This window comes from Prinia subflava, chromosome 3 (genome assembly GCF_021018805.1).
Source record: "Prinia subflava isolate CZ2003 ecotype Zambia chromosome 3, Cam_Psub_1.2, whole genome shotgun sequence".
Taxonomy (NCBI): Eukaryota; Metazoa; Chordata; class Aves; order Passeriformes; family Cisticolidae; genus Prinia; species Prinia subflava.
The window spans coordinates 104,276,960-104,294,195 of record NC_086249.1 but is presented as its reverse complement, the minus strand read 5'-3'; the positions used below and the strand labels follow the sequence as shown (position 1 = coordinate 104,294,195).

The 17,236-nt window shown below is 42.7% G+C and overlaps 1 protein-coding gene across 1 annotated transcript in view; it reads left to right on the top strand.

Moving 5' to 3' along the window:
* Positions 1-17,236, top strand: part of PCP4 (Purkinje cell protein 4) — a 48,007-nt gene that overhangs the window by 11,460 nt on the left and 19,311 nt on the right. Inside the window, exon 2 of the mRNA XM_063393174.1 lies at positions 6,408-6,459. Coding sequence (XP_063249244.1) covers positions 6,408-6,459 — 52 coding nt within the window. The remainder of the gene's footprint in view (positions 1-6,407; positions 6,460-17,236) is intronic.

The window sequence follows — 17,236 nt, the reverse complement described above, 5'->3', positions numbered from 1 at the left end:
TTGGTGTTGGTGTAAATATTCAGTTTAGAACATTATATGGAATCTGAATACAAAATCAGCAGGTTCTCACTGTGCTGATTTATAAATTACAGCCCAGCATCGGCAAAAGTGGGGCACAGCTAAAGTTCTTTTCTGTGCTATTAGAATATTTAAATCAGCACTGTAAGTAGGTTCCTCTATCCCAGACTGTGATTTCCACAGCCCATTTTCATCAGATACCTCCTAATTTATCCTGGGAGCTGCCCCAGCCCTGGAATTCCCAGCACAGGGAGGACGTGGAGCTGCTGGTGAGAGCCCAGAGGAGGCTCCAGGATGAGCAGAGGGCTGGAGCAGCTCTGCTGGCAGGAAAGGCTGGTACAGCTGGCATTGCTCAGCCTGGGCAGGAGAAGCTCTGGGCTGAGCTCAGGGTGGCCTTGCAGGGCCTGAAGGAGCCCCAGGAAAGCTGCAGAGAGACAATTGCCAAGGGCTGCAGGGACAGGAGCCAGGGAATGGCTCCCAGTGCCAGAGGGCAGGGCTGGATGGGCTCTTGGGAATCAGGAATTGTTCCCTGGCAGGGTGGGCAGGCCCTGGCACAGGGTGCCCAGAGCAGCTGTGGCTGCCCCTGCATCCCTGGCAGTGCCCAAGGCCAGGCTGGACACTGGGGCTGGAGCAGCCTGGGACAGTGGGAGGTGTCCCTGCCATGGCAGGGGTGGCACTGGGTGATGTTTAAGGTCCCGTCCAACCCAAACCACTTCATGGTTTTAAGTGTGCTCAGCACTGAAGGATCTCCTGCTGTCTGTGTACCCTCAGAAGTGCCTGTTCTGAGCAGTTACCTCAAACTAGAAGTTCTGTCTGGACAAAAATGAACAAATCACATCTCCTAAATTGAAGCAAATGCCCGAAGCTTATGAGCTTATGTGATTAGGCCTTCTGTGTGCATTTTGTGTAGCCATGTAAATAAAAATGTGTTTTCCACATGGGCAATGGCTACACTGCAAACACTACTACTTGTAGTTATCAGAGACTTGTTAATTTTGGACAGATAATACTGTGCTTTCCAGGATGACAGTGTGCATTCGTGTGCATCACCGTGTCCCTTCGGTGGCTAAAAAAGTCACAAAAATTACTGTCCCTCATCAGCTTTTAGCCACTGCATTTTGAATCCCATCAGCTCATCTCAGCCCACCTGCACAGTTTTAATTTATTAAAATAGCTATAAGAAAGCCCTAATAAAATTAGGGACAATCAGGAGCCCAGTCAAGTAGAAAAGTGTCTGACCCATGAGGATAATTACAGGAATTGTCAAAGTGCCAGGGATCATTTAGCTTTGACAGCCAGTATGGAAAGATGGATTCTGGTGCTCTTGCTCTGATAACATTGTGCTGCCCTGACAAAGCAAAACAGACAGAAAACTGGCTGTGGAAAACTCCCTGGGAGTAGAGGAGCATGCAGGGAGGAGGGGATGCATAGGTGAGGAAGTATAAGTTGATAAATAATTTTTCTTTCTGTCAGGCTGCTCAGGAAATGCGCTCTGCGATTTCTCACCATGATGTGTAAGACAGAAGTAACAGACACATTATCAGATTTATCCATCATTCCAACAAAATCTTGGCTAGGTGTTCTGTACCTGGTGCAATTCCTTTAAATGTGGCCTTTGAAGGACACTTTCATCTCATAAATATTCAGTAGCACATCCACAAAAATGTGCGGAGGAGTGGAGGAACTTGTAAAGGAGGAACTACACAAGTAGACGAGTGAGGAAGGTTTATTTGTGCAGTGCCTTGTGCAATTTTTTGCTTTATCCAAGCTTCTGTGGGGGGTTCTGCAGCTCTGTCTGCAGATGTTCTGTAGGTGACTGATGTGAGTGAACCTGTACGTCATGGAGTTGGTTTGGGATTTGCCATCTGTCTGTGCTGCAGACCAGTTTGGAGAAGAAATAATTAGAAGGAAATGAGTGAAATGATAGAAGTTGTGCCTGGCTCTCCAGCAGTGCGCTTTATCTCTCGCAGCTGTTCATTTCCATCCTTTCTGATATATAATTCCAAAAAATACACTGATGCTAAAATTCCACTTCCATTACTTGGAGGTCAGGAATCCCTTGCAGCTTCAGCAACTGCAATCTTTTTGTCACAGCAACATAATTTTTCCTGCTCTTAATTTTTATTTTAAGCACTGTGATTTATTTTATCCATCTCTAAACCAAATTATTACTGTGTTGTGGCTAAGAGTAATGTTTTTCACACTTCCAGGTGTGAAATGCTGAGTGCCATAGTTTCAGGTTGGTACATGACGTTAGAAAGAGGTAGTGACGCAGAAATCTCCAGTAAAGGAGAACTTAACCTAAATAATCATATTGAAATCCCAAATTCTGTGAGTGTAGCCACTCGTCTCAGGTCATAGCTGCTTGCTTCTTGCCCCTACTTAAATTCTGGATCCTCGTTTAGATTCTGATGTATCTCCTGATCATTCTGCTGTGATTGGGAAGCTTTCCTTGCTTGGAAAACACCAAAAATCCCTGAGCAAATATATTCAGTGACATTTTTATTTGCAGAAAGATCATAAACTTCATAAATCTTTGAAATGTATTTTTTCAGTACTTCGTTTCACATTAAGGCTGAAACAGCTGAGGTTTTATTTTAATTAAAGCAGAATACTATAAAAAATAAGGTTCTTATGAAATAGCTTAGTTGGACTCAATTTATGTTTCTCGAAGAGAAATCTTTGTATGGAGAACGGGTGATGGTGCAGAGCGAAGTCTTGCTGGGCACAGTGCTGGCAAAGCCACAGCTTGCTTATGTTGCTTAGTACCAATGTGTATTTCCTTTTGTCACACCTTAGGGTATCAAAGTTAGGAAAAGCTCAGGATATGCACAAATTTCCCTGCTGGTCTCCTTGTCAATACAGATCATCCTAAATAACATTTCATATGTGTCACCCCGGTCAGTCTATGCTCACTTTTTCTGCTGTTCACTTCACTGAAACTTTCCACCTGTTTCCATTCTTTTAATTCCACTCTTGGATCTTTTTTCCCATTCTTTTTCTGTAGAAACACATCCTGTTGAAAATCTGCAGCCACTGCTTTCCTGGGAAACAGCCCTCTGTACCTTGTTGACCCTGCACTGAGGCGAAGCATCAGCCTGATGTTATTATCTGCAAGAGCCCATTTGTCAGAACGTTCTGGCAGTTTCATGTCCCTGATCTTGGACTTTCTGTGGCTCACCATAAAACAAACAACCCTTCTGCCCCCAAAAATTCTCTAATCAACACCTGGCTGCAATCCCTAACACTGAGGTGCTAATTAAAAGCATCGCTGAAAAGGTCAGGCTGTTTCAAGACAAGAACAGAATGTAAGATTAAAGGCAAAAATTAGGCTTGGGGGTGCAGCAGGGGCAAGAAGAATGAGTTGAAAAGCTGCTGCAGTAATTTAACATTCTTCTTTGAAATGTCCTCGTGGCTGCAAGTTCACTTTTGACCTTAGTTTGGGCGCCTTGGGGACTAATTTAGTACAGATTTTCATACCACATTAACTGGCCTCTGCGTCTAGCTGTGAGAGTTTAACAGGAAAGCAAACCTGTTCTGTTCTTCCTGGGATTTTGAGCATATGGCAGAAGTCTTTTTAACTTCCTCTGCTGACAAATTGGGAGTCACTTTGATTTTTGGAGACATTTTTAATTATGTGTCTTTGGTGTTTTGTAAAACCACTGAGTTAAAAATTAATATAGCCCGAAGCAGTCATAAACTCTGTTTCCTCCTACGCAACATAGCAACAAAACTGTTTATCATGTTTTACTGTGTAATTGTTACGGGTCTGCACTCATGTTCATCTTAGCTCTGATGTTTCCTTGATGCCTGGTGGAAAGTTTATTCAATGTTTCTCTCCTGGTGCTTGCCTTAAAAGCTGTTGTGGAATTCCAGAAGCAATCTCTGGATGAAGGGAGCTGGCTGCAAGTTATTTGGGATGGGAATCCTTTCTTGGGAGGAAAGGCTGAGGGAGCTGGTGGTGTTCAGCCTATCAGAAATTACTATTGCTTTTCTTGTATTTCATTGATTTTAATTTCGTCTATTTTATCTATAGACAGTATCTGCTCTGCCAGCATTTCATCAATTGCTTTTTGAAAATACCCCCAGTAACTCCTCCTCGTGTTTAGTCCCTTTCTGCTCTGAACCACATTAAAAAGCTCAGCTTTGTTCTGCAGCCTGCAGTAGCATCATGAAAGGTGATGAAAGAAGAAAGAAACTCCAGCTGCTAATAATACCAACACCTTGAAAATGTTTTGAAAAGTAGGTCCACTGAATGTATTGAAATAAAAGACTAAAGGCTTTGCAGGAGGATGATCCCATTATATCTGGCTTTTTCCTCAGTTTCAGTGCCTTGTTAATGAGAAGCTGATTCTCACTTTCAAATCCATTGCAGTCACTTGGAAGACAGCACAGGGCTTATAGATCAAAATACGTCTATAACTGAAGGAAAAGCTCTCAGAAGCTGGTTTGGCAGACTTTCAGGTTTCTTTCTGTCCAAGTCCAGTGGTCACCAATCAAACAAATGGCTGCAGAATATTGCAACTGATTTCAGACTGAAAGAAAAATACCGTGACTTCATGAATAGAAAAACCTTAATTTCCCAAACCCAAGTTTTTATTCTTTTTCCTTAACAACATTCTGCTCTCCCCGAGGGGAAATCTCGAGACACGAAATAAATGTGTGAATCCATATTCCAGCACTTCATCATAAGCAGACTGAACCTGACAGGTATAGCCTAGGGAGGAGAGAGAAGCTTTCATAAACCTTAAGTAGCACAGCCTGAAATGCTCAGGAAATAAGACAACTTGAAAAAGCATTTAAAAATATACAGGGGGAAAGAAAGGAATATAGGTATCTTTTTCTTGATAGGAAAAATAAGGTATTTTGTAAATGAGCACTAAAATCTTCTTTAAAGTGCTGTTTAGAGTTGAAACATGAAATTATTAACCAGACTTTAAATAAAGGCACAAAGCAAAACTGGTTGTTGGGTGGATGTATTGATTTCTGGCTGTTGGTAACTTACGCTTTTGTCAAAGGTGTTTATCCCTTTAGAATCCCATTCTCTGTTATTGGCCAAATTTTTGTCTTGGCTCTGAGGCTCAAGGGAGAAAAAAATGTATTTCCATTTTCCATGTCAGAGCTAAGAGCACGTATGAAGGTTTTGTACTTACCTTATGATTAGGTCTATATACAGAAAATACCTTGGAAATACCAGTGCTTGGAAAGGCAAAAGATGAAAACCAAAGCAGAGAAGGTTTTAATGAGAAATGTTATAGAAATTCCCTTCAGATAAATATGGCTGTGTGAACTTTCATGGGATAATGCACATGACTGTCCAGATGTTGGTAAAAACCATTTGGTTTGCAGTGCTCCTGTACCTGTTCAGTTCCCTGGTGCTTGAGGATGTGCCGCCTCTGATGGTTGAGAGCAGCTGGATTTATTCTCTGAGTTTAATATTCCCAGATTTTAACGTGTACGACCCTAGAGGACAATTTCTTTAGTTCTGTTTCAGTAACACACACAAGCATGAATAATATGGCATAAGAAATGTTAGTTTTGCCATTCTCTTGAAATACCTTAATCCACCTTGAGATGCTTTCTCTGGGGGAAAACGGAATAACTTTCATAGATGACCATTGCTAAGCTGGGAAGTTCCCTCCTATTGTGACCACTCTGGTACCCTACCACTGTGAATATTTTGACTGCCCTGGTGTTCGCCACCTGTCACTTGGCAGAGTGATCTAAATCAGTTCTTTTTCATGGAAATTCAGGAGTCTATTCTTTGGACAAAGTGAATTAAAGTGGGAAATTCCATCTTCTCTTGTGGCGAAAGCAGAAAAGGAATCTTCTAGCCAGAAGGAGGTCTGGACATTCTCCTTAGCCCTCCTTTCACTGCTGATGTATTTCTAGGAACATTGTTATTGTGTCTTTTTAATGACATTGTCCAAATTAACTTCAGGCTTGGCTTTGACCCTTATAATTTTGTCCCCGCAAAACCTCACGACTTCCCTGTGGTCTCCTGAGTTGTGGGAGGGAAGGCACAGCAGGGAGCTGAAGAAATGAAATGTTGCAGTGTATCTCCTACCCTCGAACTGCTGGGAACCTGATTACACACACACATACCACTCATCGTGGTAATTACATCCAGGGGTACACGGAGGGATGCAGCTGGACCTAAATCAGGCTTTTATATTGGACAAGAACTCCAGGATCACAGAGCCCAGCCTGGAAATGGAACTACGCATTCCTGGCTCAGTGGCAGTGTCTCAAAGCAGCATTGGATGAGGGTGAATGGATTAACTGTATTGAGGAGAAATCAGGCTGTAATTACCAGGAATTCCAAGGGGAAAATTCTTGTTCAAGTGTGTTCTAACCTTTTGTTTTGTGTTTTTTGTCCCCCCTAACAGAGACAAGGAACCGGGGCTGCAAATGGGAAAGACAAGACGTCTGGTGAGAATGGTAAGGGTTGACTTTATTTCTGGATGGAGAATACTGAATAAAATGGAGCCAAAATACTTCTTACTGTAATGACACATGCCTGTAGTGAAGGCTTTGGTGTCATAATTTATCTTTTGATTGTGTTTGAGAAACTGGAAGGGCTTCAGTGGGTTTGTTTGCTTTTTACTTGTATGATTTAACTCTTCACTAGAGTCTATTTTCTGAGTGTGTACTGGACTTCACAGAAGTCAGTGCAGACACAAATAGGGCTAAAATAAGATTAGATATGTGTGAAAAAGACAACAAAAAACACGGTGGGGTATTCTTATGAGCTGCTCCATGAATGAGGAAGGTGAAGAGAAATAAAGTTGCAAAGGACTTGCTCATAGAGTTTCTGTAGTCTGATCAATCCTACCTAATTTTAGGCCCAGAACTAAGATACCAAAGTTAAAATCCACTTCTTTAGAGCTCTTTTGAGTGTTGCCAGAGAGAAGCTATGGATGGAGCAGCTCTCCAGCTATGGAAGGACCAGATGGCAAAGAGGCTCTGAATTTCATCACTGGAGTGAGTCTGGACTCATCTCCACTTCTCCAAGGTGTGACTCATGGGACTTTTTCAGACCTTAACAAAAGGGCTGGCAGAGACCAATTTCAACCTTTGAAGTGGCATGAACGATTCTAATTAAAAAATGTTGATTTTTTTTCCCCCCAGAAGAATGCAAAACTGAATTTTCAGGAAAACAATACTTGTTTAGGTTTTTATCAGCTGAAATCTCATTTCATTTCTTAGAGGAGCAGAAATGCTTTACACACAAGTGATGATCGATTGAAAGCTGGTTGCTATCAGAAACATTTTTTGAAGGAACAGATTAAAAAAATTTGGACTTTTTTTTTAAATACCAATCTGAAAAAGAAGCATCATCAGAAAGAGGATTGACTATAAAATGTGCTCTCTCCTTGTTTGCTCATCCAGTTCTAATTAAAAGAACATGTTCTGTGTCCATCCCATCCCCTGAAAAGCAGGAAAGATCCAAAAGATCCCTTCTCTGAAAATCCAAGGCTCTTCCAATGGGTCATTTGAGCAGTTATTTTGGATATGTGTTTGACCTTTTAAGTGTTGGTCAGAGTAGAATTTTTGGGCCCTTTGAGGCAACGCATCCTAAAGCATTAAGAGCCTTCTTTATGGATGGTTTTCCAATTACAGGGAGGTGACTTTCCCGTAAGGGCTGTTTCTATAATGTTTCAGTAAATGAAATCCGTAGATGATGCTCCCACTATGATAAAACACAAATTGGAGTGGAAAAAAAGAACCCAAATAAATATTTTGGCTTGTTATAGTGTCTTGAATTAGTGGGAACAAATGTACCCTGACAGCAAAGCAATTTGCATTTTCAAGTTAACAGGGAAGGAAAGCAAGCAAAATTATGTCAGCCATTCAGGCAGCATGGGGAGCATGTTTTTCTCTTTTCTGTTTGAGCACATTCTGAACTCAGCTCATTTGCCTTGAATTTCTTTCCCAAATAAAAAATTCTTCCTGAATAAAATCGTCTTGTTGTCAAGTTTAGCTCAGATTTACTGATCCTGCAGCATTTTTAAATGCAATTTTTTTTTTCTTAGTGGGGATTTTGAGTGAGCAAGGGCTGCATCATTAATTCAAAAATATATATGGTTCTAGTTGTAGCATAATTTTATGTATAACATACACAGACAGATGCACAGTTAATCTTGGGCAAATAGATAGCAATTATTTTTTGTAATGAAATTATAGCAGAAAAGCTGTCACCTACATAAAACACGAGAGCAGCAGGGGAGATGGAATAGAGTCCTCTGATCTCCCCGGCCCACATGCTTGCATAAAAATAAAGCAGAATCAGAACTTTGAACCTGAGATTGAATGCTAAATCAAAGAAGCAGAAATGTGTAACTCCTTGTCCTTATTAGCTCTGTGTGGTTAAAACTCAAGCAGTGATTTATTGCTTTGAAAATTGGGGTGTGCTGTAAACCTATGTACACAATATAAATCCTCTGTTCCATGTTTTTCTGGCCAGAAGACTGCAATATGTCCATGTCTGAAATGTTATTAGCCATTTCTTCAAGTGTTTGTTTCCCTGTCAAAAGGAAACTTTCCCTCTTGTTTCCCTCTTGTTGAAAAGAAGGGAGGGTGGAGAAACAAAAAACTCTTTCATCTTGTAAAAAGAAAGGAAAAAAAAAAAGAAAAGTCATACTCTGACAATGTTTGCAAAGGCAAACTGGTCTGGTTGCTGTCTTTGCTCGTGTTTACAGATCAGGAGAAGCTGCTGAAATCTGGCTCAGACAACAAACAAAGATGCTTGGCTTTTCTCAGGGTTTGATTCACACAGTGAGACACTGTGGGGTCGAGCTTTGTTCGCGCATTGCAGTGGAAAATGAATTTTGGGCTGGCCTCTAGGTTAGGTTGAAACTGAAGAAAATAAAATAATGACCATGGCAATCAGCAGTGTCCCTCTTTGAAGACATGTATGGCCTTGCTGTCACCGTGCAGCACTCAGGGAAATTCAGTCTCCGAGGCTTCCTTTTATAGCAGGGATAGTTTGGGCACACACAAATGCGTGTTCTTGTTTGACCTTGGACAGGAACTGCCAATCCTTGACTGGGTTTAGTTCCTGCCCCCACAGCAGCAGTGGCAGCTCTGAGCAAACCTCCCTTCATCTGCAGGGGCTGCTCTGCTGCACATGCAGGATGAGGAGGATGGAAGGGACCACAGAGGGACATCTGGTGTCACCTCCCTGCTCCCAGGGCACAGGGCTGTGTCCAGAGGGCTCTGGAATGTCCCCAGGAAGGAGTCCCCAGCCCCTCTGGGCTCTGCTCAGGGCTGGCACTGCCCAGGGCAGAAGCTGTGCCCCTGTGCAGGGGAATTGCTGGGCTCAGCCCCTGCCCGTGGCTCTGGGGCCATTGCTGGGCCTGGGGCAGAGCCTGGGGCTGCTCTGCCCTCCCTGCACACAGGGACAGACAGGGACAGACAGACAGGGACAGACAGGGACAGACACAGGGACAGACAGACAGGGACACACAGGGACACCCAGGGACCCCCATGGCTGAGGCCCCTCTCCCTGGGGCTCCTCTCCAAGCTGAGCAGCCCCAGCTCCCTCAGCCTCTCCTGGGCACGGAGATGCTCCAGGCCCTTCCTCAGCTCCAGGAGCTCCCGGCCCTGCTGTGCTGAGGAGCCAGGGCTGGGCACAGCACCCAGAGGTGCCCCCAGGGCTGGGCACAGCACCCAGAGGTGCCCCAGGGCTGGACACAGCACCCAAAGGTGCCCCAGGGCTGGACACAGCACCCAGAGGTGCCTCAGGGCTGGGCACAGCACCCAGAGGTGCCCCCAGGGCTGGGCACAGGGGCAGGATCAGCCCTGCCCTGCTGGGAATGCCCATCCCCGTGTCCCCCAGGATGCCAGTGCTGTTCCTGCCCCCAGGACACTCTGCTGGCTCAGGGACAGCTCGGGGTCCCTCAGGACTGCCCCATCCTTCTCCAGCAGGTCAACCCGGGCTGTGCTGGTGCCTGGAGTTATTTATTCCCAGGTGCAGGACCCTGACTTTGCCCTGGTTGTATTTCAGACAGTTCTTTTCTGCCCACCTCTCCAATCTGTCGAGGTCTCTCTGAAAGCCACCACAGCCCTTGGGTGGATCAGCTGCTCCTCCAAGCTCTGTGTCGTCATCAGACTTGCTGAGGAGGCTTCTGCCCCTTCATCCAAGTCACTGGTACACAAATTAAACAATCTGGACCCACTATTGAACCCATAACCTCACTGGGACCTTGAAGGACCTCAGTCCACCTGCGATGCTTATTTGTGAAACTGCAAATGTAACTTGGAAACCTGTTACATAACGCTGTTCTCTGTGGTGGAAAATCCAGAGGGAAGACAGCACTGCTATTCCTACATAGCTCAGTGTGGGATAAGAAGCTGTAATTCCTTTATGCTCACCTGGTTTGATTAGTTGGGACAATCATATTTGCAGATGCAAATATGAAAACAGAATGTTCCCCCCTGATTATTCTCAGTGAATAAGTGATTCTTCTCTGTGACCTTGGCAATGTCACAAAGTTCTTTTGTAGGTTAACACTTGTCACTTCTTGTTCTTTTTCACATTGCCCTGTGTTGTTTTTTTTTCTCGTGGTGTAATTTGCAAGCTGCTCTCATGCAATCTACTCTTTAATAGCCCGGCACAACTGCCAGGGAAACAATTGCATCAGAACCAATTATTTCCATCTTCAAATTTAGAATCGCTCTTTTTCCTATTAATAGATCTCAGCCTTTCTTCTCAAAGTACATAAAGCATGTGATTATTAATTGGTATTAATAATTTTTCTTGGAAGATGAGGTTTATCATTCAGTTACATGAATATTTATGATAACAAAGTAAGTGTTTTCATGGGATGGATTCTGTGCCTTCCTGGCTCTGAGTGAAATGAAAATGAGTAGGTTTTGCATGAACTGAGATGTCATGATGGATTAATCCAATCGCAGCAAGATGGTCAGTTGTATTTTCAGTTTCTTCTCATTCCCAAACACTTGTCAGTGTATGAGCTCTGCTTCAGGCCATTCAGAAAATTATACATGAATAAATATTCTGTGTTTCATCCTGTCCATGAGATGCCTCTATGTAAAAGATGAAGATACAGTAGAGTTAATAAAGTAAATTCTTATATTTTACATCAAAAATGGAGTCAATTCAGTCTGAATGCTTCTAGAAAACATTAAGGGTAAGGGTAAGTAATTGCAAAGCAATTCTGTGTAGAAAAATAAAGCTCTCTCTCTAGTAAGCTTTCCTGGTGTAGGGATAGGCATCTTGCAGTGTTATCAGCAGTCCATTCACCCACTCCCTCTATTCAAGAAATTTGGGAAATTCTGCTCACTGCACTCAGGAATAAAAAAAATTCTTGCCAGATCTGACAGAGTGAATAATAATATTCATAGTTATTTATGTAGAGTGCTTAGCTTAATAGAGCTTCCATTCCTGGCTAGAGGCCAGGATCATTATTGTAGTGTGGGCTAATATAAATATCTCTTTAAGAACTCAAAATTAATTTTCCACTAATATTCTCCAATGACTGCGTAAAAAATGTGCTGGTTTTGGGAACAGCCCTACAAATAAACTTACTGGTGGAAAAAACGACTCCGAGGAGGGAGGGTAACTTGTATAAATATTCAAAGGACCTCATGGAACATGGTTTGCTGTATCTCCCCGGGCCTAGAGGTCACATTTTTTTTAGTCCAAGGAAAGGACAGAGCCTGAACTGCTGCACTGCAATGCTCATGCATTTTCTTTCCCACAAAACATTGCCTGTGTGGCAAAAGATGAATCTTCAGTATTGCAAGCAACTGCTGAATCAATGTAAAAAAAACCACCCAACCCTTCCAAACTGCTGCTCGCTGATATTTCACCCCCACAGCACTAATCAGAAGTTAGGATGGAGAGTATTGGATGAAGGTAATTAATATTGAGTTTTCCTGGGTGATAGGTTGAGAGCTGGCAGGGAAATTAGCTTGCCTTGTTGTCTCTTTTCACTGTGGTGTTCTAAAATTCTCTCATCCCTTTTAAGTGGTGCTTCAAGGGATTTGATCTCCCAGTAATGCAGTCTCTCTTGTTCTGCTTTCAACCTATATCCAAAGCCGAATTCTGCCCTATTTCATCCAGTCTAGTACTAGTGGGGTTTTGGGAAGTGAAATGAGAATGATTTGTTGTACCTCATCCCACATCTCTTAAAATAAAAAGTCAGTGCCTCAGCAACATTCCCAGACGTGTCTGCAACCACCAAATACCATAACACCTTCACAGAGCCTAAATCCAAAAGTGTCTGAACCCTCAGCACGGTTACATAAGTTGTGTTCGGTCATGTACGGATCACTCAGGCTCAGAGAGAGGTGTAAAAACCCTGTGAGAACTCAACACTGTGATCTGGAGCTGAGGGTGGATCAGATGAGAGGAGAAAAAGTCCCAAGTGAACACTTCTAGATGAATCCCATCTCAAGGCGTGGCAAAAACACTGCAGGAAACTGCTGAGTTGCAGTTTAGGCATTTTCCTGGGGACAGCTGCACGTAAAGTTTGTCCAGAACCAACCCCAGGATGTCTGAGGTCCTCCCCTGGCCTGGTTCTCTTCTTTTGCCCATCCTGGTGTTTTCATCAAGGAATCTGCCCAAGGAATGTGCCCATCCCTGCAGCGGCCAGCAGGGCTCAGTTAAAGGCAGATTGAGCCTTTAATAACGAGGCTCTGGGATTGTTCACAGACCTTCCCTGGGGAGGATGCTGAGAGGAAGAGAAGGGAATTACAGATGAACTTTATTTCCTCCCCTAGGTGAATTTCCATTTCTGGAGGCCAGGGATGAGCATGAGTCCTCTCCAGAGGGATGCTCTGTGCTTATTTATTTGGAGTGATGAAGGCAGTAAAGGATTATTCAAAAAAATTCTCTGAGCAACAATTTTTGGTGTTTATCCAGCAACAAAACTTCTAAAGTGATGATTTTTGTGTGTGTTTGAGATAAAGTGGGCACCTTCTGCACTGAAACTTCACCTACACCCACGTGTGCCTGTCCATGTGCAGTGACCATCTGGTTTCATGGAGAGGAGCCTCGGGGGGAGTTTAATCAATGTATCTATCTAAACTGAAATAAGACTTCTGAAAGACTAGATATTGTTCTTATTTTTCTGTTATCTGTCAAGTTGGCTTTGACACTGTGCATTACAGCTGCACCTCATCTGGTAATGAGAAACGTTCATTTTTTAGAAGTTTAGGCAGAAGCATCTTTAAAATAAAAACCAAAAAAAAGATAGCATTAAAAGTTTCATCAATTAACAGCAGTGCTCTTGTAGTCTGGCTTGTGCCCTGGCTCTGGAATTCCCCTTAAGTTTTCATTTTGTGTATGATTTATAACCACTCTCATGACTCCCAAATAAGTCCATCTTCCCACACAAAGAACATAGCACTATCCAGAAGACGGATGTCTGTCAGTATGTTACTGTATAATGTTAATTATGCAGCTTTTTCTTGCATGTTTTGGGTTTCTTTTTTTCTTTTTTAATGCAGAAGTCCCACAAGGAAAAGAAAACATGCAGCAGAACAGCACAAGCATAGAATAAAAAAATTCAGCTTTATAAACCTGCTTTTTAAGGACTTAAAAAAATGGGAAATGATTTCAAAACATAAAGCTTCTATTAACTGGTACCTTTGACACGGAGAATCTTCACACTTAATACTTGTGCTACCAATGAATCTGTCTAGGTACTTATATGGTCCTCACCACCATAGTAACTGAGAGTCTTCCAAGTATTTAAAAATAGAGATAACAATAACAATTCTTGCCCTGGTCCACCTCTTTCTTTCCAGCTCGCCAGGAGAACAACTTGATTAATTTATGGGATCTTTGTTTTGCACACAGTGCCTGCACACAGCTCGGGAACCTTGTGTGCCTGCGTGGATGCCATTTCTCGAACTGAGTGCATCCAAAAATCCTGCATTTCTAAAAATGTGAGAGATGAACACATGTATAGGAGTTATATATATTGCTGTATGGTCCCTCACAGTCTGCTCCTTTGCTGGAGGCAGAAGTCAGTAGAACTGCAGGATTCCTGCAATACTGAGATCAGGAGAAGTCCAAGGAAATCATCATGAGGTGCCTCATTCAAGCAGGCATTTGAACACCTGAAAGGTGGTGGTAGCCAGCTCCTTACTGAGAAACTGTCTGCAAAATCAGCCAAGGTCATTAGGGGGGAAAAAAAAAAGTCCGTGGTTAGAAATGAAGAAAAAATGAAATTGAGCAAAAGAAAAGAAAGCTGTGGTGATGCTGGTAGGTTTTGCCTTTTGGATTAGTCATAAATATGCTGGAGTTCCCATCAAGTGTTAACGAGGAAAGACAGAATTGAAATGATGCCTTTGACAAGTGCCATATTTCTTCTGGAAATCAGCCTGTAATTATCAGTGAGCTGCCTGACTGTGCACCAGGGAGAAGGAGCCTTCTCTCTGTGACTGGCACATAACTGGCTGGCTTCCACAAATGTGCACTGCCTGGAAAATGTGTTTTTTTGGGAGCAGGAGCCTTTAGTTCTGCTCTGGTGCTGGTGTGACCTAAAGGGAGGACACAGCTCAAGCCAGCCCCTCGATAAATTTGGTAACACCTATAAAGTGACCTCTGAAATGAATCTGCCCCTGCATCATCAGGGGTGGTTTGGGGTGTGTCAGGATTAGGAGTCAATGGGTTATGGGAGCTGGAATATTTACATTGGGAATCCATGGAGCTGGGCTGTCTGGCACAGCTTGGAGATTTATTTCTCCACATTCGTTCCCCGACACTAACAACAGATGATTAAAAGGCTACAAGAGGTGCATATAGCTGAGCAGCGTGGTTTTTTTTAATTTAGTGGAAGTGAAAAATGAAAGAGGAACACAATCAATGCCCAACAGTGGTTACCAGGATTTACTGTTGTGGAAACATCACTTTTATTTTAGACTGTACACACATGACTGTACACAGACCTGCTTTACTTCACACAGGCTTGTGTTTTCTTCTTTCTTGTTGGGTTTGTAAATGGAATGAAAATACTTTTCCTACTTAAGAGCTCCTCCGTTAGCAATCGGTAAATGATTAATCATATTTTTTTTTTCTGAAGGTTTTTAAGATTTTAATTTGTAGCACACAGCTGTCTTCAGGCACTTAGCTCGATGCTCCAAAATTAGCTTGTAATTTGGTGTTATCAGGCTCCCTTGTGTAAGCAGGCACCAGAATTTAGAACAGCAGGAGTGTTACAGACATGATGAAAATGTGGTCCTTTGCTGAGCTGGTGGCCAGAACAACAAGCAGGAAGGAAGCAGATGCTGCATCAGGAACCAGCACAACACTTCACCTTCAGCCCCTGTGCTCAGAGTATTTCAGGACCTTATATAAAATACTCAAATTGCTTGTCCAAGGGAAGAGAGGAGTGTCTCAAAGTCAGCCCCACACTTGTCTTGGGTTCCTGTGCCTCTCTCTGTAAGTTTGGGTTGAAATTCTTCATGTCTGGCTCTTTGGGTGCACATCCCTGTGAGAGGCCTAAAGCTCTGTTTATTCTCAACAGAGAAAAATGTATTTTTGGTGACATTTTTTTGTGTTTATCAGAATGAACTCCTCTGGAGAGCCTGGTGTTCATAGATCTTAATTTGATTTAGGCTTCTAATTTGCTTAGCTCTCTCAAGGCTGAGGAATTTTTGAGTAATACTAATATTACAAAATAATAAAAATAATATAATCATAAATATAAGAGGTTTTTGTCTATCTCTGGAGTTAAGTGGATGCTCAGCAGGGTATTTCAGAATGTCTGGTTCATACCTAGACACTTAATTTTTCCTTAAATCATCTCAAAGCACTCCATCCTTATTCAGATTTGAGTTATTCTGACCACCTTGCGCCAGCTCTCACAGCCATTTTCTCTGTGGAAATACGGATGTGAAAACAACAAAATATTTTCTGGCTTGAGGATTTTGTTAGCCAGGATACTGAATTCGATGGAAGCATTTGCTTTAGCCACGCACTCTTAGTATTGGTTCATCTTTCCCCCAACCCACAGTGAATAGGAAAGACTGAGAAAAATACATATTTTCCAAGGAGGAATTTCCAAGAACAGAAGAAAGTTGGGTAGCACCGGATATAGAAAAGGCATTTTGAAAGTCACAGTGGAAAAAAAATAGGGCAGGGTGCTCTGGCAGCTCCTGGGAGATGCTGTGGATATTCCAGAGCTGGAAATCAGCTCTCAGCACTTCTCCAGGGTCTCACAGTGACATTATTTAATCACCGTTGATGAATGAGTTCTCTAACTGTATTTTGAGTATCTCATCTTTCATTCTAATTTATACCTAAAACCTCCTGAGACTGCTGGTTGACTCTAGGTGGAGAAAGCATTAATTATTCCTTAGGTTTTAGTGAAACACTGGCACTCCATAGTGACCAATTTACTACTCCTTTAAAAGCTGCCAATAAAAGATGGACATGTACAAATATATTCATTAGCAGAAACTAATTAAAACCCAGGCTAATAGCCAGGAGCACAACACGTTACTGCAGGATTTTGGAATTCATTATGTGCCTGTGCTAATCCAACAGTAACTATCACTGCAGCTCCTAATCTAAGTTAAAGATCTCATACTGATAGACACCTAAAATTTACAGTCCCTGTTCCACTAAAATCCACCTAATTGTCTTTACTGCTCAAATTTTAGATCTGAATGTAAACGGAACAATTTAAACAATTGATTTTTTTTTTCCCCTTTTTTGGTCAGCAAACCCAATTATTTCCTTCCTCCCTTCCTTCCTTCCTCTCTCCCTCCCTCCCTCCCTTCCTTCTGAGAATTTCTGACCCAGGTGTCTGACAGGAAGCAGGGATTGGCCATGGAGAAGATTCTGGGCTACAGGAATTAGCTGTGGAGAAAATTGTGAGCTCCATCCTTTGTTGTGAGGTAGAACCAAGCAGAAGGGTGGGAGAGGTGAGATTAATTAAGCCTGAGGAATTGTTTATTCTTCTGGCCTTTGATTTCAGAGCTCAGTGTAGGTTATCAGGTGTGGTACCTTTGAGGGAAGGTGTGGATGCACCTGTCTGTATTCCAGACCTCCAGCTGCATTTGGGTCCCATCCTGAGGAATGATGGGGGCACATAAACCCTCATCCTGGCTTAGCCAGGTTCAAACAGCACAGGTGAGGATCAGACAACCTCCTTTTCACCTCTTCAGGGGGCAGAACCCATCGAGGGAAGGACATTGAGACAGAGCTGAGCTAGATCCAAGGCTGTTTGGTGTCCTG